This window comes from Echinops telfairi, unplaced genomic scaffold (genome assembly GCF_000313985.2).
Source record: "Echinops telfairi isolate 266 unplaced genomic scaffold, ASM31398v2 ScPeMD7_7458;HRSCAF=8496, whole genome shotgun sequence".
Taxonomy (NCBI): domain Eukaryota; kingdom Metazoa; phylum Chordata; class Mammalia; order Afrosoricida; family Tenrecidae; genus Echinops; species Echinops telfairi.
This window is the reverse complement of record NW_022111358.1, coordinates 23749298-23772857: the sequence shown is the minus strand read 5'-3', so window position 1 is coordinate 23772857 and position 23560 is coordinate 23749298. Positions and strand designations below refer to the sequence as shown.

At 58.8% G+C, this 23560-nt stretch overlaps 2 protein-coding genes across 2 annotated transcripts in view; both read left to right on the top strand.

The window, feature by feature from the left end:
* ITGA3 (integrin subunit alpha 3) overlaps positions 1–1432 on the top strand; it is a 28363-nt gene extending 26931 nt beyond the window's left edge. Inside the window, 3 exon segments of the mRNA XM_045299804.1 lie at positions 125–250; positions 599–734; positions 1345–1432. Coding sequence (XP_045155739.1) covers positions 125–250; positions 599–709 — 237 coding nt within the window. The 3' untranslated portion in view covers positions 710–734; positions 1345–1432.
* A 5842-nt stretch (positions 1433–7274) lies between these two features.
* On the top strand, positions 7275–23398 carry PDK2 (pyruvate dehydrogenase kinase 2). The gene is made up of 11 exons (XM_004707061.2): positions 7275–7435; positions 9928–10069; positions 16346–16417; positions 16829–17013; positions 17560–17649; positions 17825–17902; positions 20730–20806; positions 20886–20984; positions 21195–21302; positions 21887–22000; positions 22438–23398. The coding sequence occupies exons 1-11, from the start codon at positions 7318–7320 to the stop codon at positions 22576–22578; spliced, it is 1224 nt and encodes a 407-aa protein (XP_004707118.1). The 5' UTR covers positions 7275–7317; the 3' UTR covers positions 22579–23398.
* The last annotated feature ends 162 nt before the right edge of the window (positions 23399–23560 follow it).

Sequence of the window (23560 nt, the reverse complement as noted above, 5' to 3'; positions counted from 1 at the left end):
GCCTCCTCCTGGCAGGAAGTGGAACAGCAGGCTCCTGGAGGCAGCCCGGACTGAAAGGGTGGGTGGGGATGGGATGAGGGGGCAGGGGACCCGTGGGATCCGAGTGCCTGCTCCGCCCCTCCAGTTCTCTGTGGACATCGACTCCGACCTGGTGGAGGAGCTGCCGGCCGAGATTGAGCTGTGGCTGGTGCTCGTGGCCGTGGGCGCGGGGCTGTTGCTGCTGGGACTGATTATCCTGCTGCTGTGGAAGGTTAGGCGCTAGTCCAGCCCCAGGACTCCCACCCCTCTACCCGCTGCCCTGCCCGCAGACGCCCCTCCCCGTGCCCCCCGCCACCTGCCAGCCCTCCCTTCCTGCCCCCTCCCCATCCCATTCTTCACTTCCACCCTTCCCTCTCCCAGATACACCCCTCACCCTCCACCCCCGCTTCCAGCCTCACCCCTGCCCCATCCTACACCCAATGGGGGAGCTGCACCCCGGAAGGGAACCCAGGAGCACTGGCTTCTGGTCACACCGCCGAGCTGGGGCCCTAAGGCCCTGCCCTTGAGTGCTGCTGGCAGGGACACCCAGACCGCCCCCTGACGGCCCATACCCCCGCAGTGCGGCTTCTTCAAGCGAGCCCGCACTCGCGCCCTGTACGAAGCTAAGAAGCAGAAGGCGGAGATGAAGAGCCAGCCGTCAGAGACGGAGAGGCTGACCGACGACTACTGAGGGGGGCGGCCCCCGGCCCACCCCGGTAACTCAGCCTCTGAGCCCCACAGGTGGCCGGCCCTCTGCCTCTGTCCTGTCTGCTCCTCCTCCTTCAGGGGCCCACTCTGCCCCCCACCCCTCTCCCTGTCCCTACACTGCCCCCCAGAGCAGGGCACTGCCGGCCTCCCTTCCCACGTCCCCGGGGAGCAGGGGCGGGCGTCTGGCTCGCCCCAGCCCCACACCAAGCCCATGGGACTTAAGACCCCAAGAGGCGCCATAAACCTTCCTTCCTGGTGTCCACCTTGCCCAGTGGGACTCTTCAAGGCCCCATCTCTAGAGGTCAGACAACACATATTTGCAAGATTCTACCCATGGCCCCAGCCCCCAGGGGAGGGGGAGGCTGGCGGTCCTGAGCCAGGAGAGCAAGTAACCTCCTGGCACCTCCTGGGTAGGTGGGGGGCAAGCACTTGGTAGGCATCTCCCAGAAGGGTCGGCTGCTGTCCCTCCTCCATCTGCCTCTTCCTCTCCTCTCTGCCTTCCTCCACAACTTCTGCCTCTGAGGTCTAGGGCGGGGCGATTGGGGGGGTCTCTGAGGACCTCTGGGGCAGCCGGAAGCTGGCTCCTGACTCAGGTGTTTTCCTTTCTCCCCCCTCCAGTGTGACTTCTTTAAGCGGACCCGCTACTACCAGATCATGCCCAAGTACCACGCTGTGCGGATCCGGGAGGAGGAGCGCTACCCGCCTCCAGGGGCCACGGCGCCCACGAAGAAGCACTGGGTGACCAGTTGGCAGACTTGGGATCGATACTACTGACTACTGACGTCCCCCTGTTCCCAGCCCCACACCTCCCTCCTTCCTATTTATCATAAGTTATACCCCTGACGGTCCACAGGGGCCCTGGGCCTTCGGCGGGTACCAACCTGTGCAGTGGGCAGCCCCCTGCTGCAAGACAAACGCACTGCAGCCCTGTGCCCCGGACACAAGGGCCCCAGTGCACTAAGACCGCGCTCCAGCAAGGGAAGGTGTGCATACATCCCGGTGCCTGCTGGCCTGGGCTCGGGCCAAAACCATGCCTGAGGGCTCCGTCAGAGCCAGGAGGGAAAGGACCCTGCGGGGGTGACCCCTTCCCTTCTCACTGGACCCGTCTTGAGCCATAGCCACTGGATTCTCCTCTGGAGATGAAACTACTGACAGGGGGAGCCCCCGAGCCCCCAGCGGCAGCTCCCCAGCCCCCGAGCCCCAGAGCTGGGGTTTCTGCCTCAGGTTGTCACGAGGGGCCATTGCTCGGCTCGGCATCCGCAGACCCCAGAGCTCGACTCTTCTTGACCACTGACTGAACTAGCAAGGGGTGGTGCCCAAAGGAGCCAGGCTGGACCAACCACTGGCAGCCTCCCCTGAGGAACATGGTGGGCCAGCCCGGCCAAGGAGGCGCTAAAGGAACTAGCCCTTCCGACAGACCACTCCCATCGCTGCCTCCCCACGAGGGCCTGGGGATCACAGAGCGACTTGTGAATGTAGGCAGGGAGGGTCCCTTGGCCCATCCCTCACCCAAGTAGCCCTTGACCATGGGCTGGGGGCCTGGAGGTGATTCTGACTGTCCTTGGCTGTCAGGGCCAACCTGGCTCTGCCCACTGCCCCCATGGGCCCATTCCAGAAGTCGAGGCTGGTTCCAGAAATCCTCTCCTGGCCCCTGCTCCCATTGGTGGCCTACTCCCCAGCCTCAACCTCCTTCCACGGTACTGTAGCCGGGGAGCTCCCTCTCCCTCCCTGTGCCTTCTTGTACATAGGCTTCTCACACGACCAATAAACGACTCCCAGTTTGTACCTGCCGACCCCCACCACCACCTTCAGCATCCCCCACTGGGTTTGTGTGGCTGGGTAGGTGGGGCCATTACCTATCAAAACCTCCCTTCCCTCTCCCCCGTGGAGGGAAAAAAAGTCAGGTGCTGGGGCCTTGGTGTGGTAGGAGGTGAAGGAGCTACCCGCTCTGCTTTCGAAGATACCCCCATGTAAGGGGCAGCCATAGGCCCAACCGAAGCCAAGGGCAAAAGGCCTGATCAGCCTGGATGGACCCACAGGTGACTCACTGGAGGAGGGTGGGCTGTTCCTGGGGAGGGTTAAGGGGCCAGCCACGCTGCTGGGGGACCGGATGTTCCCATCGGTGATGGAGAAAGGTTGAGTAGAAGGGTAAGGAGTGAGTTCTCAAATGACAACTCCTGAGTAGATAAGGATAACCTGCCTCAGTTTCCCCACTACCTGGTGCACTAAGATCCAAAGGTGAACCAGCAGGAAGGGTCTTTTGGAGGGAGAGCTTGAGCCGGAAGTCCTCTAGGGGTGACCCCATGCTGTTACACAGGCCTGTGTCTCCTAGCCTAGGGCACCACTCCATCGTGGAAGGACAGAGTGTCCTCCACGGCTGTTTTCTGGGCTGCCCAGCGTGCCTCGGATCAGACCTCACATTGCTTCTGGCCACTGTCTGGAGTTTCCAGTGCAGCTGCCCTCTTGCACAAGGTGGTCTCACCCACACAGGGCCCAGAGACTAGAGCAAGGCTGCTCCCCTGATTTTGTCCCCAATTGTGCCGCAAGTCTGTCTATTAACTTTCCTGATACTCTGACACTGGCGGGAAGAAATTGCCAGAGAAGTGCAGGCAGGGTCTTTGCTCTGACCCACTGGAGAGCAGCCAGCGCTCAGAGCCAGTGAGGTTGACTTCTGTTTGTTCCCCTAAATCTGAGTTCGTCATTGGCTCAGAAACACATCACACGTGGATCCTTGAAATACATACAACAAAACACATGCCATTTTTAACATGGACACGCAGTTTGCGGAACTCCATCATTTTCATCATGTCGTGTCACCCTTATCCCTAGCAGTGTGTTTCCAAACGTTCCCATCACCCTCAGCAGAAACTCAATATCCCTAAGGAGTGACTCCCACTTCCGGTGCCTTCCTGCTTCTGGAAACCACCAGTGAAGTCTGCTCGCTCCCACCGCCTCGTCCAGGTTTTTTATGAAGTGGGGTCACACAGTATCTGACCTTTGGTGCCTTGTTTATTCCACTGAGCTAGGTTCATCCACGTCCTGTGGGTCCAGACTTACTGCATCTCCCCGATGGCTGAATAATATCCCATTGCTTGTATCAAAGGGGGTTTTAAAAAAAATCCATGGTAAAATGGAGTGAAAATAAAATGGAGTTTTTCTGTGGGCTTTTTGAAGCCACCTGGTAGGTACCACAGTTTGATTGTCCATTCATCTGTGGATGGGACATTTAGGTTGTTTGGCTGTTATGAATAGTGTTTCAGTGTGTGGCAAACATTTCTTTTAGAGGAATTCATGCCCAGACCAGTCCCAAGGAGTTGGAAATTTAAAATGTCACAAATGTCCAGTGCTCCCAAGACGCTACCCTGCTCCATTCCCCGCCCCTCCCTGGAGTATATCCCCTCAGGTCCCTGGGTTCTGTGATTCACTACAGCATCTCACAGAGACTCGTGGAAACTTGAGGAAATGTCTCACATTGTGCTGTCCAGTCTCAGACTGAAAGGCCAGGCAGAGATGAGCCAAGTGCAGGGTCTGGAGCCAGAAGTGAAAAATGTCCCAAACTCACGGCAGGTTTTCTTCTACCAAAGCTCAGTCAGGAAACAGGTATGAGGTGAGGTGGGTTAGAGCCAGCAGGCATCCCCCACAAAGGATGGTGCCTTACGTCACATCCTTGCCTAAGGTCTGAGATGCCCCCAAGGAAACAAAGGGTATGGCTTGGTTCACCCCCTTGACTATGGTAAGTTGTAAATTGAGCAAATGATCAAAGAAGTTGGATTATATGAAGAGAAATTAAGCATCCGGATGGGATAAAAGCTTATTAACAACCAGATGACACAACCTTGCTTGCTGGAAACGAGGAGGACTTGACGGACTTGCTGTGGCAGACCAAGGACTGCACCCTTCTATACGGGTGACAACTGGTAAAGAAGACCCAAATCCTTACAAGTGGACCGACAGGTGCCAAGTCGCCACAGATGGAGAAAAGGTTGAAGTTGTCAGAGATGTCATCCTGCTGGGATCCACCCTCAATGCTTATGGAAGCAGCACTCGAGAGATCAAATGGTGCATTGTGCTGGGTAAATCTGCTGCACACAACCTCTTCGGAGTGATGGAAAGCAAAAATGTTACTTTGAGGACTAAGGTGCGCCTGACCCAAGCCGTGGTATTTTCTGTTGCCTCATAGGCAAGTGAAAGTTGGACATTGAATAAGGAAGACCGAAAAAGAACGGGTGCATTTCAGTTATGGTGCTGGGGAAGAATACTGAAAGTACCTTGGACTGCCACCGTGGTCCTGGACAAGATGGATTGGCACAGGGGTTGCAACAATGGGCTCGAATGTAAGAGCCACTGGGAGGATGGCCCAGGGCCAGGTGGTATTGAGTGCTGTCCTACAGAGGGCTCCGATGAGTTGGGCCAACGCTCAGAGACCTAGCAACCACCACCACAGAACTCACAGTGGACATTGTCGTTGTGGCTGCCAGGGACCACGGAGTTGGCTCTGACTCACAGCGACCTCTGTACAACCGAGCAAAACCCTGCCGATCCCGTGCCAGCCTTACAACTGACATCCTGTTTGAGTCCAATGTCACAGCCACTGTGTCGGCCCAGCTTGTTGGGGGCCTTCCTCTTTTGCACTGACCCACCAAGCAGGATGTCTTTTGCGGGGCCGGTCCCTTCTGATAGCATGTCCTAAGCCCGTGAGAAGTCCCACCATCCTCACTTTGAAGGAGCATTTGTGTACAAGAACTGAGGTGCATCCTTCCTTTCGCCAGGTGCAGACCTAGAAGTGGGATGGAGGGTCAAGTTGAACTCATCCCCACCAGTCCTTTCTTTGCAGCCTCTTGTGAATGGTGCCTGCACCCTACTTTCCTCGTCTCTAAAACAGGATAACAGGACAATAGCTCTGTCTTGAGGATTCGATGGCATCATGCACACATCCTGGACACGGGGCCGGGCACCCTGGCGAGGCCATTCAGCTGAGAGGGCCTTGTGTCTGGAAGCACTGGGCGTGGTTCCGTGTTGCCTGGCACCACTCCTGCTGTAACCGGTGATCCCTTTATGCAGCCAGCTCCCAGACGGAGCCCTCGAGGGAAAGTCCATGTCAGAAGCCTGGCTGTTTCCTTAAACCAGTTGCTCTGGGTTCGATTTTAAATCACAGGGACCTGCCTATGTTTGACAAGGACAGGACGGCGCTCCACAGGATTTTCAGTGGCTAGGTTTGGGGAAGTAAATTACGACTCTTTCGAGGCACCTCTAGGCGAACTCAGACCTTCAACCATTGGCCTAAGGGCTGCCGAAGACTGGACCCGGGTCTGACGTCAAAAAAGTGTGGGTCCCTTGGCCCGGTGAAAGCCAACACCAAATCGACCACGGACACCTATTTGCCCCTTCGGGCTTTGCTGTCTGTAAACCTTTGCGGACGGCCACACATTTCTCGCGCAGAGCGGCGACGGGGCTCGAACCACCGACCTGCCCCATCGAGGCCCCGCTCTTACACCGCTGCGCCAGGCGGCCTCCTTCCCCGGGGCTCAGTCCAGGACGTACCACGCGGAGCCACGAGGTGGCGCCGCAGGCTTCTTACCGCGAGGCGGGGCTGCGCGGAAAGGGGGCCCAGGGCGGCCGCGGCCGGCTCCCACTGCCGGGTGCCCCCGCCGGGACCTTCCCAAGGAGCCCCAGCGCACAAGCGGGGTTGCTTTCTCAGCTGGACGCTCAAGGACTCCTGTTGCGTCGAATGTTTTGAAAACTGCGCACGTAGCGCTGACGGCCGCCGCCGCCGCCGCCGCCGGCTGCCGGGCCTCCCCGCGAAGGGCCACCGGGACCTGAGCCGCTTGCGGGCCCTTCGCGGGAGCGGGTGGGCTCCGTGGCTACACGACGGGTTAATATAGGCTTGCATCCACACTGCGCCCATAGCCAGTCTGGGTCATTGTCGTGGAGCCTGTCCAAGAAGACAGAGAACCGGAGGGTGGGGGAGGCCCAGGACCCTCCAGACACCCCCCACGCACGCGCACACGCACACGCGCACGCGCGCAGGCAAGGGATACAAGACCGTAAAACGGGCACCCTGAGAAGGAAAGAGTTCAATGGAAAGCTACTGGGCAATTCGGGGAGAATAGGGTTAACACGAGCCTGCAAGGGGAGGTGGTTTGGGGGAGGAAGCTAGGGAAACGGTAAGTAGAAGGGTTCGGGGACCCGCGGGGAAAAAGGGGTTAACCCAGGCAGGGCCCCCGAGAAGGGCAGGGAGGAGTCACCCGCCGGCCGCGGGCTCCCCTCCCCGCGGGCTCCCCGCGAAAACAACAGGCCGTGCCGGCTAGCAAGGGGTTAAGGGGGCGGGCCTGGAGGGAAGCCACGTGCCGAGGCGAAAGGCCATTGGTCCTCGCGGGGTTGTTTGTGCACGGCCATTGGCGGCGTCAGGCGCCGCGGCAAGTGGATTGGCTGGGGTCCGGAGGCCCCCGCTGCGCCCGGGTGGGGAAGCTGGCGTCGGAACCGAGCCGCCGAATCGGGCTGCACCGGCTGGGCCGAGTGGAACGGCGAGCGCTGCGCTGGCAGTGACGGAGCCCGAGCCCGAGCGGAACCCGAGGCGCGGCCGCCACCGCCATGCGCTGGGTGCGGGCGCTGCTGAAGAACGCCTCCCTGGCAGGGGCGCCCAAGTACATCGAGCACTTCAGCAAGTTCTCCCCGTCCCCGTTGTCCATGAAGCAGTTTCTCGACTTCGGTACGGAGCTGGCAGCTGGCCGCCCGGGAGGGCTCGGGACTAATGGCGGGGTCCCGGGCGGAGAAGAGAGGCACTGCGCGTCGGGCAAGGCTTGCCAGGAACTGAGTGTGGGCAGGGAAAGGTTAACGGGGAGGAAGGGAAGGACCCGGGCTGAAAGGGTTAAGGGCACCCCCCGCGCGAAAGAGAGACTCTGCGTTGGACTACTAATGGGAGGTGGGGGGCAAAGAGAAGGAGGACTCTGTTTCCTCCTGGGCTGTGTAGGAGGTCTTGGGGGGTGAGGGACTGTGGGGAGGGGCGTGGATAGAGCTGGACTGGAGTAGGGTGGCATTACAGGGTTAACGTGCATTATGACTAGTGTAGAGGAGAAATGTCGGGGTGCTAGTGTCTGGAGCTAGGCAGAGTTGGGGGAGGCGTAGCCATCTGTTAGGAGGAGACCTGGGCTGGCTGGGCACCAAGAGAGCAAGAAAGGGGCCTCTCAGGAGATGCCAACTGGAGGGGGCACTAGCCAGGGTACTGGCACCCCTGAGGGAGCTGCCCCCCTCTCCCCAACTGTCCCAGTGGACAAGGGCATTTGAAGATCAAAGCTGACCTAGGCTGGCACCCTGTCCCAGGGTGGGCTGGGCCCAAGGCACTGTGAGGTGGGTGGAGCCAGGCTGTTCCTACCCTGGGCTGTCCTGGGATTGCACCCACCCCTCCCCCACTCCCCCAGTGTCTGAGATGAGAGGGCTCTGGGGCGGCAGCAAGGCTGTGCCAACGTGGCAGTTGAAGCAGGCGTTGTGTGGGCCTTGTTTATCTCCATGGTGCCAGCTGGAGGCTAGGGTGGGTGGGGGCGTGTGCCCAGGTCTCTGAAGGAATCCTCGTGGCACAGGGGTGAAAGCACTTGGCTGCTAACCTAAAGTTCAGCAGTTTGAACCCACCAACAGCTCCACAGGAGAAAGATGAGACAGGCAGCTTGTGGAAACCCTGTGGGGCAGTCTGAGTCTGAGTGTGGTGTGAGGGTTTGGCCCAGCCTCTGAGATAGGACCTTTCTCAGGTTACAGCTGCGTCACTGACTAGAGGGAGGGGGCAGGGAGGGGGCAGCAGACATGAGGGCACCTGTTGCCCAGGACTTGTTCTCCCACCCCCTGGCCAGTTTGCATCTTAAGCCTCTTGTGCCCACTGCCAGTCCCAGCCGGTGCCCTGCCTGGAAGGCCCCAACGTCGCAGCTGGGAGGAGCTCAAAGACGAGTCCCACTCCTTAGTGCAATGGGAGAAACAGACCTGCAAAAGGGAGGTGACACAACCCAAGTGGCTAGAACCCAGGCCTCCTTATTCAGTACTGCACACCATGGTCTTCTGGAAGCCAGGAACCAGACATTTGGCCTCATCCCGGGCCCTGTTTGTCTCGCAGCTGGGCATTAGTGCAGGGGTCACTTTGCAGTGGGCACCAGGGCCAGCCTGGGTGAGGATGGACACCCTGAGCTGCAGTGGTGTCAGGGTTGACCAGCCCCTAACACATCATCACGGGTCCGGTAGGTGCAATTGTACAGCGATAATAAGCAGAGAGTATAGTAAAGTCCTAGAGAACATGAGAGATAGAAGAGAGAGTGAAATAATGGAGTCAGACACATGTCGTGGTAGCATGCTCACCTCAGCCTCACTTGGTGGTCCACGTGGAGAAAGAGAGATATTCATTGCTAACCAAGGCTTTTATATTCTCTGAGGACATGCAAGCCCCTAAGTACAGGTGAGGACATACATCACAGGAAAGGGTTGTGCTATAGGTAATACAGTAATGGAGGTGGGGTGATCTAGGGGTATCTACGCAATAGGAAGGGGAGGTAATGGGGGTACACATGTGACAAGATGGGCGGGTCCTAGATTCAGGGGCAGCTGACTTTTGGATGTCACTGAGCAGGTTTGACCTGTTCTCTGGCTCACTATAGAAACCATTATCAGCAGGGTGTAAACCCACCCTGCCAGACCAAACTGATGGCCTCTAGCCTTTGGGGAGAAGTAGCCCATTGTCCTTAACAGCAGGGAGTGGACCCTACTTGTGGGACCAGACAGTTGTCTGGCAACTGACTGCCTTCAGGGAGGTAACTTGACAATCATTTACTATTAGCTGCAAGCCTTAGGAGAAATCTTTCTGTTTCCCACACAGTGGTCCCTGCTTAGCTCCCCACCCTGGGCAGGGATATATTTCCCAGACACCACCCACCTGAATCAATTCCCCAAAGTGAATGTCTACTAGGAGGGGAGGGGAGGCAAGAGAACAGCAATCCAGGTGACTTAGGGCAGTTGAGGCATTGCTCCGTTGAAGGAATTGTCCCAAGGGCTGGACAGGGTTTGTGGAGGTATGCTCCTGCAGGGCCCGGAGGCCTGCCTCGCCCTGCCCTTGACCTGGGTACTTCCTCTTGGAGCCCTCAGTCCAGGAAGAGTTTGGTTGGCCAGCCCTCTGGCCCTGGCAACTGCCTTGTGGTTCCCGGACTCATCCCTCTCTCTTCTCCGCAGGGTCCAGTAATGCCTGTGAGAAAACCTCCTTCACCTTCCTCAGGCAGGAGCTGCCCGTGCGCCTGGCCAACATCATGAAGGAGATCAACCTGCTTCCCGACCGGGTGCTGAGCACACCCTCGGTGCAGCTGGTCCAGAGCTGGTGAGACTTCTGGCCAGGGCCCTGCACCCTTCCACTCCATCTCCAGGAGTCCCCGGGCTCAGGGGCGAGGGCTCAGTCTTACGAGGGTAGGGGCAGAGCAGAGGCACAGGGGCTGGGAGAGACCAGGGGAGTTCCCAAGGTCGCAGGAGGGACCATAGGTCAGAGCAGGTTCTGAGTTTGGTAACTTTTGGGGACCTGGAGAAGCAAAGAAGATGTATCGGGTGAACAGATGGCATGACCCCACCTCTAAAGCAGTTCCCAGTGTTGGCAAACATTCAGCTGGACCCAGAAAACCCACCCCAAACAGCTCAGGAGGGCAAAGACCAAAGTTTATGGCGGATGGCCGAGTAGAATTCACTTAAGAACTCTGTCCCCAGTTAAGTAATAGAGTGCCATTAGCCAACGGCTGATCACATGAAGCATTAATCAGGGCCCACTCCGTGCCCAGGGACAGAAGCAGCCAGTGCCAGGCATCTTGTAGGCCGGCGGTGGCTGCCTGGCTGCGGTTTGGTTCGGGATGGAGGACCGTGCGTTGGCGCCCCAGCTGTGCTACAGCTAAGGAAATCGCAGCAGTGGCCCCTGGGCATCCCAGAGCTCATTCATGTGAACATCCTTCTCGAAATCAGAAAACGCCCCCAAGTCAACAACCCTGAGGAATACCACTTTGATTGCTAAGTTCAATCCAGCGGGCTCTTTGGCAATGTGCCACCCTGACCACCGTCATTTGGTCGTTCAGAACACCCAGAGGTGTTAGGCGGGAGGAAACGCCAGCTACACTACCTTTCAGCCCCTCGCCAAGCCCTGTTCGGTGCCTTCTGTTGGTGCCTTTCCAGCAGGTGCCTCATGTGTGAGCAGGCATGTCAGTGACTTCTCGAGAATCGTGGTGAAGCCAAGTGTTCACACACAGGGTCGGTGTGTGCAAAGTGAACGCTGGCCGAGTCAGAAGTGATGGGACAGCTGGACACACAGAGGAGGACTCTGTCACTGGCCCTTAGGGCTTTTGTGGGCCACAGTCCCCAAAGGAAGGAAAGGGCATTCTTAGCTAAAGGAGCGGTATATGTGAGCGCGGAGGCCTGAAAGGCCTGCTAGGGTGGCCAGGGGTGTGCTTGCCGGTGTTGCGCTGAATGTGTGGTGGGGCAGAGAGATCTGAGCCTAGTTTCCACCAGGCCCAAGCAGGCCACCCCCTGCTGGGCCCTGCCCCTTACAGTTAGTTCCAGGGCCTCTGAGCCAGCGCACAGTCCCTGCCACAGGGCAGTGTGGAAGTCACGGGAAGGAGGGAGAAGGTGCCATCTGTTGTCCACAGCCCTTGTCCAGTGTAGTCTGGCTCACTGACCTGGCCACCTCACGAGCTGGCTCTTGGCTCTAGGGAGAGCCGACAGTGGGCCTGGGGGCCGTGTCTGCCACGCCCCTGGCGCGTCTTCAGTCCTTGAGAATCAGTTACACACGCGGGCTGTCCCTATGCTGCCCACCAAGCTTGGAAGCGATGGTGACCAACAGCAGGCGAGAATGGAGTTAGACAGGAGAATGCCCTTCCCCAGGGGATGATTCGGCTTTGAGGCCAGCAGGCCAGAGAGGACTGAGTCATGAGTATTCTAACACACTGAAGAGACACCCTTCTGGGGGGGGTGGCCTTCCGGAGAGAAATGGGTATTGGCTGCAGCAAGAAAGACAAAGGTTTGAGGGCAGGTACAGGGCGACTGTCCCCGGGAGACGCCCCTGCCAGCATGGACGATGGAGAGGTGAGATGGGCACGGCTGCACAGGAGGCAGGGGCTTGTCGCCAGGGGGCCAGCAAGAGGGCTACTGGTCTCAGCGTCAGGCACCAAGAGAAAAACCTCCCTGCAGAAAGGGGGTGTCCTGGATAAAGGCTGCTGTCAGCCGTCCATCGGCATGGCTAAGTGTCCATCCACTCAGCTGGGGAAAGGGTGGAGGCTGGACTTGCTGGAGGGTGGCTAAGAAGTCCTGGTTCTAGATCAACCTGCCCAGGTTTGGTCCAGTGAGACGGAGCATCGGAGTTGGCTGGAAAATAGCAGGAAACCCTGCACGTGGCTCCTTGTTCCTGCCCCCGACTGCCACCAAGTCCACTCGCCGTATGGCCAACCCCATGGGCCTCAGGCCACAGCACGGTTTCCAGTGACTGATTTTTCAGGAAGAAATCACCTGGCTGTTGAGTTGCCTTTGGAAGGACTTGAACTGGCAACCTTTCAGGGAGCCGCCAGTGTGTGAACCATTTGCCCTGATTCTAGGTGAGCCTTGGCGGGCCAGTTCTGTTGCTGCAGGTCACATGCCAACTAAAGCTGAGAGGGTGGGGCTTGATGCCCCAGGCCAGCGGTGATGTCACCGTGCTGCTCTGCTGGACCACGGGCCTCGAGGGCCACTGTGGGAAGGCAGTGATCCAAGTGTTGATGTGGATGAGCTCACCCTTAGGGCCCTGGCCTTGTTGGTGCCTGTACTTTAGAGATGAGAGTGAAACCCAGAGAGGGTAGGCGCCCCGTCTACAGGAAACCCTGCAAGCAGAGACCCAGGGAGTGCAAACAGCTGACCTGTTCAGCTGACTCCATCCGGAGGTGCTTCAGAAGAAAGGCCTGGCGATCCACTGCCCCCGGACATTAGCCATTGGAACCCCTCGGGAGCACCGTTCTTCTCTGACACCGTGGGGGGTGTCACCCTGCGTCAGAATTAAGTCCCCAGCTGCTGCTGTAGGAGGTGGTGGGGCCAGGACTTGAAGCCAGGCAGGCCGAGCTTGAAGAGGAAGGGAGAGCTGTGAGCGGGAAAGTGAGGTAGAGTCAGCTGCGCCCCGGAGGGGGGACGGGATGGGCCTTGGAGCAAGGCGGAAGAGACGTCTCTGACATCACAGAGCGGAGGACCCCCACCCCCACCAGGAGCTCCCAGCGGTGCCAGGCTGCAGGTTGCCAAAGTTGGCAGCCGTAGCCCTCCTGGGTGGATGGGGTCTCCTCTGGGTGAGGGCTTGTCCCTGCGGTCACAGTGCAAGCCAGTGGGACGCAGCGTTCCCTGGACCGGCCCCGTGGGCTGGCTTGTGCTGCTCGGTGTCCCTTGTGAGGGCCCAGCCACCAAGCACACCTGTGGCGTCATGGGGATTTGCTTCCAGGACAGCGAGGGTTAAGGCAGAGTTGCCAAGTGGGAGCCAATGGCAGTGAGTCACTCCTGTCACCAACAGAGGCTTTGTGGGGGCTGCCGGGAAGGAGGAGGAGAAGATAAGGCCGCTGTCGCCTGCCCTGAACCACCCCACTCCCTGTCAGGTGTGGGGCCCAGGTTCACCCCGGAGCATCCCCGCCCTCCCACCACACACCTCCACAGCCAGTCCTTGTCCTTGAGGCGAGCACTGCACAGTAGTGGCCCGGTGCTCTTTCCACAATGGCTGTAGAAGCGTGGGCTTAGCCTCCCCCGCCCCCTGAAGTGGCTGCTGCTCTGAGTCTGGTGGTGGAGACGGGCACCTGGGCCTCTCGGGGACCTCTTTGGGGCAGAGCTGCAGAGGAACCCAGATCTGCCTGGTTTGGGGCCCACACTGCCTTCCACCCTTCTCCAGTCACAGCTGTCACCTCCTGCAGCGCATGGAGCCACACACACACTCCCTGAGCCACACTGCTCCCACACATGCCTGCGCACACCCTTCCTCCCCTCCCCGCCACACCAGTGACAGCATTCACAGACTTGCTGGGCCTTGCCCCCACCTCCCTGGGCCTGCCTCCCAAATCCAGGGCACTAGGCTGGCACGAAGCAGGCTGTCTTTATTTCTGTCAGACAGGAGAGCCCAGAAGGCAGTGTCCGTCTGGGTGGGCTTCCACGTGCCCCCAGGCTGTGGGGAGGATGCTCCAGATCTTACCCAGGACCCTTGGCGACCTTGTGTTCTGCCAAGTTCAGCAGGCCCAGAGACCCCCGCCTGCCTCGGGCTTTGTGTAGGCTGCCAACTGCTCAGCCTGGAAGGGTCCCAGGCCTCCGAGCTGAGTTAAGCCTGATTCTGTCTGGCCCTCGCAGGGTGGGCAGCCTGGGAGGCAGCATTGTGTCATTCCTAGAGTTTCTTCCTTTACAAACCAAGCCCTGCTCCAGGGTGCCTGCGAGCTAAATGTCAGGTTCCTGGAGGCTTCAGGGAGGATGGTCTAGGGAAATCCCTCCCAGCCTGCCCTCTCTCCCTTTGAAACACTCCCTGAGAGGCAGGGGTCAGCAGAGGGATCCCACACCCTGCTGCCCGGCCAGGCCGCTGTTGGCAGACTCATCGGGTCTACTGTTGACCCATCCTGGTGCCCTTTGCTTCACTGCACTGCCATGTGACCAGGTCTCATGTCTGCCCTCTAGAGGCCATTGGGCAGCCATGCAGGGACGGTGCCAGCAGCTGGGGCGCTGCCTTCTGCTGGATGCTGGAACTCTGACCTGCCCCCTTGCCTCAGACCTCTGGCCAACCACAGTCAGCCTCCTAGGCCTGACCTCCTTCCTCCTCACCCCCAGCTCTTGGGAAGGTGGTTCCCAGCCCTGCGGGTTCTCCCCCTCCAAGAAGCCTATCAGCATGAAGCTGCCTCCCTCCACCCTCATGCCTTGAGGGTTGGAGCCCCCCAGGCCTGGGATAGAAAGCCCTATCTCTGTATAGCTACCTTCTGTCAAATGGGCCTAGCACGCGTGCCCACCCACCTTGCAGGGTTGTGGTGGTCACAGGGTGGTAAGCAGGTGAGCCTGAGCAGGGGTCTGGCCCAGACAGACTCAGCTTCATCAAAGCCGTCACTGTGAGCACCATGTGGACACCAAGCCGTGGGGTGGAGATTTGTAGTTGGGCAGGCCTGGGTTTGAATCCCAGAGGGGGTGCATACATCACCCTCAGAACCAGTGTCCTTGCCTGCACACAGGGAGTTATTTCCCACTCATCAGGCTGTTGGGAGATGAGACCCGTGCAGGGCTCTGAGCATCGGGGCCATTGCTGAGCCCTTGGTAAGCGTTGGCCCCCCTGTCTCTTGGGAGGTAGAGGTGAGGTCCCTGAAGTGCCACACTGATTGGCCTGGGTGGGAGGAGGGGCCGGCTGGGCCCTGGGGTGGAAGCGGACCTCTTCCCCACCCCTGCATCAGCCACTTAGCTGCCTTGTTCATCCATGTGTTGGGGGCACGGGGCTGGGCCCTGTGGACCCCTCCTTCCCAGGGCTGAGACAGACCCCATTTCTGCCAGTTTCCCCGGGTCCAAGAGACAGACATTATTGAGGGGACAGAGGAACTACTGGGTATATTTTCATCATAAATAAATACATATGTATTTTAAAACACCTCATTTTCCTGATGTGGAATCTCAGGTCCAGAGAGGTCCCACAGCCCACTCCCCAGCAGGGGTATGCAGCTCAAAGTGGACCGGCCAGGATTAGAGGTGGGCTGAGCCAGCTCCCAGGCGAGTTCTTCCCGCACTATGTGTCTACAGGCACACAGTGAGGCTCGAGGGGTCACCGCCCTGGATAGGCCAGAGCCCTGGAGACTGCCGAGGCTGGAGGGGTGAAATGGGCTGTTAGTCCTCCCCTCGCACTCGGGAGCTCTGGTGGCACAGTGGTTATGTGTGGGCTACGAACTGCAAGGGCAGTTTGAAACCAGCAGCCACTCTGCAGGAGGAAGATGGGATGCGGGGAGCCCTGCCCCGCCCCGTGGGGTCACTCTGAGTTGGTATCCCCTTGATGGCAGTGAGTTTGGGTTTTGTTTTTACCTACTCACTGCCGATGAGGCTGTTCCCCGAGAGCGACACTCTAGGACAGAGTAAGACTGCCCTGTGGCATTCCCAGGCTTTCACTCTGCGGGCAGGTAGCCTCGTCTTCCTTTCATAGAGGCAGCTGGTAGGTTTGAACTGTTAACCTTGCAGTTGGCAACCCAGCTCATAACCCAACACCTCCAGGGTTCTTCTCTTATCAATAGGGACTCTAAAACCAGTTGCCCTTCCTGACTCACTCCTGGTGATCCCGCGGGACTTTCAGCGGCTGGTTTTGGGAAGTAGATCGCCAGGCCTTTCTGTCGCACCTCCCAGGGCTTCACTGTCATTTGGAGACCCCAAATCAAAGGCTCTCTAAGAGGAATCGATAAGGTCTGACTACATAGCTGAGTGTGCTGTCAGGGAGAGCCCCCCACTCAGGAAGGGGATTGATTGGGAAGACTGGCCCGGCATGGCCAACAGTACAGCCGTGTGGTGTCCACAGAGTCGGGGCAAGAGCTGAGTGCTGCTGCCAAGTGTGTGTGTGTGTATGGGGGGGTGGGGCAGCCCTGGCCCGGTCCGGAGCTGAGGCCAATGTCCCCACCCGCAGGTATGTGCAGAGTCTCTTAGACATTATGGACTTCCTGGACAAGGACCCTGAGGACCACCGCACCCTCAGCCAGTGAGTGAGGTTGGGCAGGGGAGCAGGTGCAAGCCAGGGCATCTGGGCCCAGGGTCCGGGGCGTCTGAGGGAATGACTGACCCCTGCCCTGAGCAAGATCCAAGCTGAGAGAGGAGAGCGCCCCTGCTTTAGGCAGCCCCCAAGTTTGCTGGGAGAGAGACAAGACTCCATTCTTGGGGAGGCCTTTTCTCCCAGAGACAGCCTCTGCCCGCCACCAGGCCTTGCCCTGGGGGACCCCACTCGGAAGAACTGTGAGCTTGCAGAGGAGTGAGGTGCAGGGTGGGATTGTGGGAGGGCGTGGCTTGTGGGCAGGCACAGTGGGTGGAGACACTGGAGGGGAGAGGAGTGGCGGGGAGCCTGAGGGGTACCCCCCAGGGCTGGGCAGGAGCAAACACTGCCCCTCCCGGGCAGGTTCACAGATGCCCTGGTCACCATCCGGAACCGTCACAACGACGTGGTGCCCACCATGGCACAGGGGGTGCTGGAATACAAGGACGCGTACGGCGATGACCCCGTCTCCAACCAGAACATCCAGTACTTCCTGGACCGCTTCTACCTCAGCCGGATCTCCATCCGCATGCTCATCAACCAGCACAGTGAGTGGAGACGGGAGGGGGGCACGTCACGGGGGATGCTCGGGAGCCCTCGACAACGAGGCACTGGCCCCAAAGTATACAGAGGAAACCGCAACTTTGACCGTTGTCGAAACGAGGTCACCCTTCTAGAAAGTAAGTTCGGTCTTCCTGGGAGCGCTCAGGGCATTCCCAACTCGTGGTGTGTAGCATCACATACTCCAGTGTTTACTGTGATGTTGAGAAGTCAGCCAGGCACACGTCAAAATGATGTCATCCCGCTCAAAGCATCTCAAACGCAGGCTGGTAAAGATTACCTTTAAATGTCTCAGCAAAAAGAAAAATAATGCAATGGGGGGATCTGGGCACTTTTCCTGTGAGCTGTGAACAGAGTAGGGGCTTCTAGAAAGATGGTCTAGACATGGCCTGGGGGGGCTGGGAAGGGCGTGTGCATCTTGAGACTCAGCGTACCCCTGGAGCACAGCAGTACAGGCAGCAGGATGAGCCTCCCCCGGGGGGAGGGAAAGTTGGGGGGACCCTGCCAACAGCCCCTTCTCTCCCTGCTCCCAGCCCTGATCTTCGAAGGCAGCACCAACCCAGCGCACCCCAAACACATCGGCAGCATCGACCCCAACTGCAACGTCTCTGATGTGGTGAAGGGTGAGGCAGCCCCACCGTGCCCAGCCCCCCGAGACCCGGAAGTGGATCCCTCCCCGCGTGGGCAGGGCCCCCTCCCTGTACCATTCCTGTTGGCGATGCCCAATGGCCCTGCCAAGAGGACTGCCCGCTGGGTGGACCGTGGCCCCTGCCCTGACTGGCCCTGCTCTTCTCTCAGATGCCTACGACATGGCCAAGCTCCTGTGCGACAAGTATTACATGGCCTCACCTGACCTGGAGATCCAGGAGATCAATGGTGAGGGCGCGCAGGTGCGCGTGCGCGTGTGTGTGCGTGCGCACGGGTGTCTGTCTGCGGGCCTGGGCCGGGGCAGAGGGAGGTGAGGTCGGGCTGTTTTTCTGGACAGCGTAGAAGCAAAAGTGATAGCTTCCTATTGTGCTGTTTATTAATTCGGTTCTTAGGAAACAGCGAGGTCCCTTTGCTGGGCGCTTACCCTCTCCGCACTGGGGAGGTGATCTTGAGCCCACGGGCAGATTCACACACACTATGCTGTCCAGCCATAGTCGGAGACAGGAAGGAAATCAAACAGGGTGGCACGGGGGGTGGGGCCAGGTGTGTGTGAGGTGGGTTCTCGGTCGGATGTTTTTCCAGAACCCAGGTCACAGCGACGTAACTCAGGAATGCTTGCCTCTCTCCAGCCTCCGGGATGGCACGGTCAAAGCTGGCTGCCCCCAGTCATGGCTGGGGGCCAGCCTGGAGGAAGAGGGGAGGGGTGGTGGTGCAAGGCAGGGCCTAGGCCACGGGGCGACACTTCACTTGCATAAATCACGTGGCTACAGCCAGCTGCAAGGAAGGGTAGATGTTTAGAAAATGGCTGGACAGTATGTGCTCCGTTGACATTTGGGAGGGAGAGGTTCTCGTGTCAAGAAAGAAGGACCCACTGGATGTGAGAGGATGGACAGAGCGGCCAGGAGGGCTTCCCCAAGGAGGGAAGTGGGGAGCTGGGAGGCAGAAGGGTGAGGAGTTGGACAGACTGCTGTGTGGGGGCCATGGGGAGGAGCCTGGGTTCTGAGTGCAGTGGAAAGGGGGGCACCGGATGTGACATTCTAAAGATGGGGGGGTGCATGATGTGGGACAGGAGGAAAGTCAAAGGAAATAGAGGAAAGAACTAGGAGGCTAAGGGCATTTATAGAGGTCTAAATACAGGCATGTATATATACAAATATATATGACGTTGGGGAAATAGATCCATGTGCATATATTTATAGGTTAGTATTAAGGTAGCCATTGGGCCCCTACTCAAGTACTCCCTCAATGCAGGAATACTTTGTTCTATTAAATTGGCATTCCATGATGCTCACCTTCCCGACACAACCGCTGAAGACAAAGCCAGTGCATAGCAAATGTGGTGAAGAAAGCTGAGGGTGCCTGGCTATCAAAAGATATAACTTCTAGGGTCTTAAAGGCTTGAAGGTAAACGAGCTGAGAAGCAATAAAGTCCACATGGAAGAAGCACACCAGCCTGTGTGATCACAAGGTGTTGATGGGATCAGGTATCAGGCATCAAAGAACAAAAAATCATAATGTGACTGAGTGGGAGTTCGGAGTGGAGATCCAAAGTCCATCTGTAGGCAACTGGACATCCCCTTACAAAAGACTTGTGGGGAGGAGACAAGCCAATCAGGGTGCAGTGTAGCACCAATGAACATACAACTTTCCTCTAGTTCTTTAATGTTTCCACCCCCCACACTATCATAATCCCAATTCTACTTTCCAAATCCGGCTAGACCAGAGGATGTACACTGGTACAGATAGGAGCTGCAAACACTGGGAATCCAGAACAGATAAGCCCCTTGGGACCAATAATGAGAGAGCGATACCAGGGAAGGTGGGAGAAAGGGGGAACCGAACATAATGATCTACATGTGACCCCCCTCCCTGGGGGACGGACAACAGAAAAGTGGGTGAAGGGAGACATCGGACAGTGTAAGACATGAAAAAATAATAATTTATAAATTATCAAGAGTTCGTGAGGGAGGGTTGTACGAGCCCCCAATAAAATGATTTTTAAAAGATGGGGGTTGGAGGAACAGAAAAGAATTCAAGTGGAGGTTTCTGCAGGAGTCCGAGAATGGAAGGCTGGGGCGTTTGCACAAGCAAAGCAGTGCTGCGTGGCAGCTGTGGCTTGCGCCTGCGGAGAGGAAGGTCCGGTGGCAGGCCACAAGGCAGGCCATTGACTCAAACGAATGAGGTGGATGAGCCAGAGGCAGGATCCAGACCCAGCACAGAGCAAACGAGCCATCCTGTGGCACCCACCCCCACCTGTACCTGCACAGGAAGTGGGCCCGGCCCAAAGGAGACCTCTGAATTGCATCAGGGCGGTGCGCCATTTGAGGTAGGGGTTGGATCCCACCCTCATCTCACAGCTAACAGCATCATGTTAGGTCACCAACGGAGGTGGGGGGTGGGGATTACGAGGCCTTCACCGCCAGGCTGCTAAGAATTCTGGCCCAGCCAAGTTGACACAAAACCCCGAGCCTGTCAATCACACCAAGCAAGGGCGGAAGAAAGGAGCTAGATGGGTGGACATGATAACCGTCATGAAGGTAGCAGTGTCAAGACTTGCTGAGCAGGAGGGAGGTGCCTGGCTGCATAGGGGGGGAAAGGGCAGGAATCTCGAAGTATCACCCACTCTCCCTCCCCCGACACACCAGCTCCTCAGCTAGTATACCTGATGTTCCATACCTCTACCTCAAAGTCACCTGCCCACGTTCCTTAATTTCCGGTTCTAGCCCAGCGTCTCCAGAAAGCCTTCCCAGACTGGCTGCCCTGCCGCAGGCTCCTCTGCGTACTGTCCTGCAGGCACTAGACGGCCGGTGGGATCAGCGTCTGTTGGTGCCCCAGACTCTAGCCCGGTGTCAGGGGCGGGGTGTACACCTAATGGATGGTTGGATGGTCAGGTAGATAGGACTTAGGTTGGGTGGCTATGGGCCAGACAGGTAGTTGGTTGAAAGGGCACCAGATGGTCGGACTGTGCAGAGGGACGGACTGGCTGCTGGATCCTGAGTGCAGGAAGGTCGTGATTTTGACAATTTCCTGTTCTTTGTCCTTGACTTTCCCCCAGCATCCAAGCCCAAACAGCCCATCCACATGGTCTACGTCCCCTCCCACCTCTACCACATGCTTTTTGAGCTCTTTAAGGTGAGGAGACGGAGGGGCAGTCCCTTGGGGGCCAGAGTGTGGGCAGCTCTCACTGTGTCCTGCCTGGTTCTCCCTGCAGAATGCCATGCGAGCCACCGTGGAAAGTCACGAGTCCAGCCTGGTTCTGCCCCCCATCAAGGTCATGTTGGCCTTAGGAGAGGAAGATCTGTCCATCAAAGTATGCCCTGGGAACCAGGGAGTGGACGTGGGGAGGGGGGCTAATTTGGCCTCCTCCAGGCCCCCCACCTGCCAGGAGCAGGGCTCTCATCTCATCCTCCCCTGTGGGGTGAGCTCAGGGCAGCTCCTGGGGATGGGGGTGCCAGGGAGGGGAGGGCCATGGTATAAAGCTCAGTTCAGGAGAGCCCCTGACATTTCCCATCTCCCCCAGATGAGTGACCGAGGCGGGGGTGTCCCGTTGAGGAAGATTGAGCAACTCTTCAGCTACATGTACTCCACAGCACCCACCCCCCAGCCCGGCACCGGGGGGACCCCATTGGTGAGCACACCACACCAGCTCCCTTCTGCCTCCCCTTTTGTCTTTTCTCACCCGATTGTCACCCTGCCACACCCCTCACTCCGCACCATTATTGTGGCTGCATTGGGGGGTGCACATCTCCCCCTTGTCCCCTCTTCCCCCAGCCCACCCATCAGTGTCTGTCTGCCAGTGTCTCCCTTCTGTCTGCCCCCCCTGCATTACCACCTTCCTGTGCACTTTGTTCAGCTATCCAACCAACGGCCACCTGTCCCCACCTCAGGGAGGGTCTACCATCCCATCGTACAGATTGGGAGCCCCGGGACCCGTCTAGACTGGTGCCTAGGGCTTCTGGCTACTGGAGTAGGGCTCTGCCCCTCCCCACAGCCGGTCCCTATCCCCCCACCCTGCGCCTTACCCTCCTCTTCCCAGCTGATTGTACCACACTGCTGTGCCCCAGCGCTGGGGTAGTACCCCATGTAACCCCACCCCATGTAACCCCAGCTCAGCTCCCTGCACCCACTCCTATGTTTCCATCAGCACCCCAACACCTGCCCCAGCAGCTGCTAGGTGCCAGCATCTCACCCCTTGCTCCTGCCCCCTCCCAGGCTGGCTTTGGTTACGGACTCCCTATTTCCCGCCTCTACGCCAAGTATTTCCAGGGGGATCTGCAGCTCTTTTCCATGGAGGGCTTTGGGACCGACGCTGTTATCTATCTCAAGGTGAGGCCTGTCCAGAGCGCTGGGCTGAGGGTGCACCCAGCCCTCCCAGCCCAGCCAGTCTCATTCGGGGAATTGGGGCAGAGCTATAGTTCCTCAACCTGGCTCCGCCCCCAGACTCTCACAGCAGGGTAGACAGTTTCAGAGAGCCCATACCCAGGATTAAGGCCCTGTTCTGGAGGCCCTGGCCACCTTAGACCTGGAAGGGAAAGCAAAGAGAGCTGTCCCCCAGCTCCCCTCCTCTTTCTTGAAGTGTGGGGCCAGACACCCAGAGACAGACCCTTTCCTGGGCACCCCAAGAGGTGCCTGTGGGCTGGGCTGTGATTTACACACAGCAGTGGCCCCCACAGCCCATGTGGGGGAAGGGGTGTGGTGGGAGCAGCAGGGCCAGGCAGTGGGCAGAGCTGACCCAGACGACTGTCCCGTCCCGTCCCCCCCAGGCCCTGTCCACAGACTCGGTGGAGCGCCTGCCCGTCTACAACAAGTCAGCCTGGCGCCACTACCAGATCATCCAGGAGGCTGGCGACTGGTGTGTGCCCAGCACGGAGCCCAAGAACACATCCACCTACCGTGTCAGCTAGGGGCACCGTCAGTGACACCTGGGAGGATGGACTGCCGCCTCGGGCCGGTCACCACGGTGACCGTCCCCATCCCGCAAGGTCTGGGGCGGGGGGTCTCCCTAATGACCAGGTGCTGTCTGTATGGAATCACTGCAGTGATCAGTGTGTGTGGCCCCCTAAGTGCCAATCTCTGTCTCCATGGAGACCCCTAGCGGGCCTCCCTGGTGTCCAATCTCTGTGGGTAAAGCCTAAGAGTAGGGGGACAGCTCCACCCTGAAGGGGGGAGTCCCAGAGATACTGTTCATGGCCGTCCTCTCCAAGGCCCAGCTGTCACTTTTTGCCAGGGGTCCTGGACCCCCTCACTGCCCTCCTTTCACACGGATGCCCCTGCTTGCCTTATCCCCCAGCCTTGGATCTGGCCTGCAGTCAGTGTTAGGAAGGTTGTGGGTGCCCCCAGATCTGCAGTAGAGGGGAGAGAAGGGGGGAGTCCCGGGGGGCCCCCCTGTGAGGGCCTGACAAGGAGCAGTCTGGGAGCTAGAGAAGTGCCCACCCAGCCGAGCTCAAGCCCTGCAGGCGCTCAGTAGTGAGCTCTCCCTCCCCAGCCCTCCCGGCATGTCCTCATGCACACACCACCGCTGCCCCCGGTCCTGCCTGTGCCCCCACCCCAGCTCCGCCATCCCCAGCTGCCCAAGGGCCTGGGGTGGCTTCCCTTCTAGAATGCTCTGTGTACATAGCTAGTTTGGTAGCCCCTTCCCCGCACACGGGGTTAGAATATGTACTCCTTACCGCCCCCCTGGCACGGTGGGACCGTGACCCCCACAGTAAAGACATCAGGAATGAGGCTTGAGCCTGGTTGCTTTCCTGGGGGGCAGGGGGCGGGAGCCTGTGACCAGCACAGGGCACTCCGCCTGGCCCGGGATGGGCCAGGGCCATGCAGTCATGCCGGGCAGCCCAGGATGGATGTGTGGTTGTGGTGCCCACCCCCCCACGACACAGCTGCGCT

Excerpts from the sequence above, each read along its gene's own strand:
- PDK2 (XM_004707061.2), top strand. The coding sequence starts at position 7,318 with ATGCGCTGGGTGCGGGCGCTGCTGAAGAACGCCTCCCTGGCAGGGGCG. Across the intron at positions 17,014-17,559 it reads CATGCTCATCAACCAGCACA|CCCTGATCTTCGAAGGCAGC; the intron begins GTGAGTGGAGAC and ends CCCTGCTCCCAG. Across the intron at positions 21,303-21,886 it reads GCACCGGGGGGACCCCATTG|GCTGGCTTTGGTTACGGACT; the intron begins GTGAGCACACCA and ends GCCCCCTCCCAG.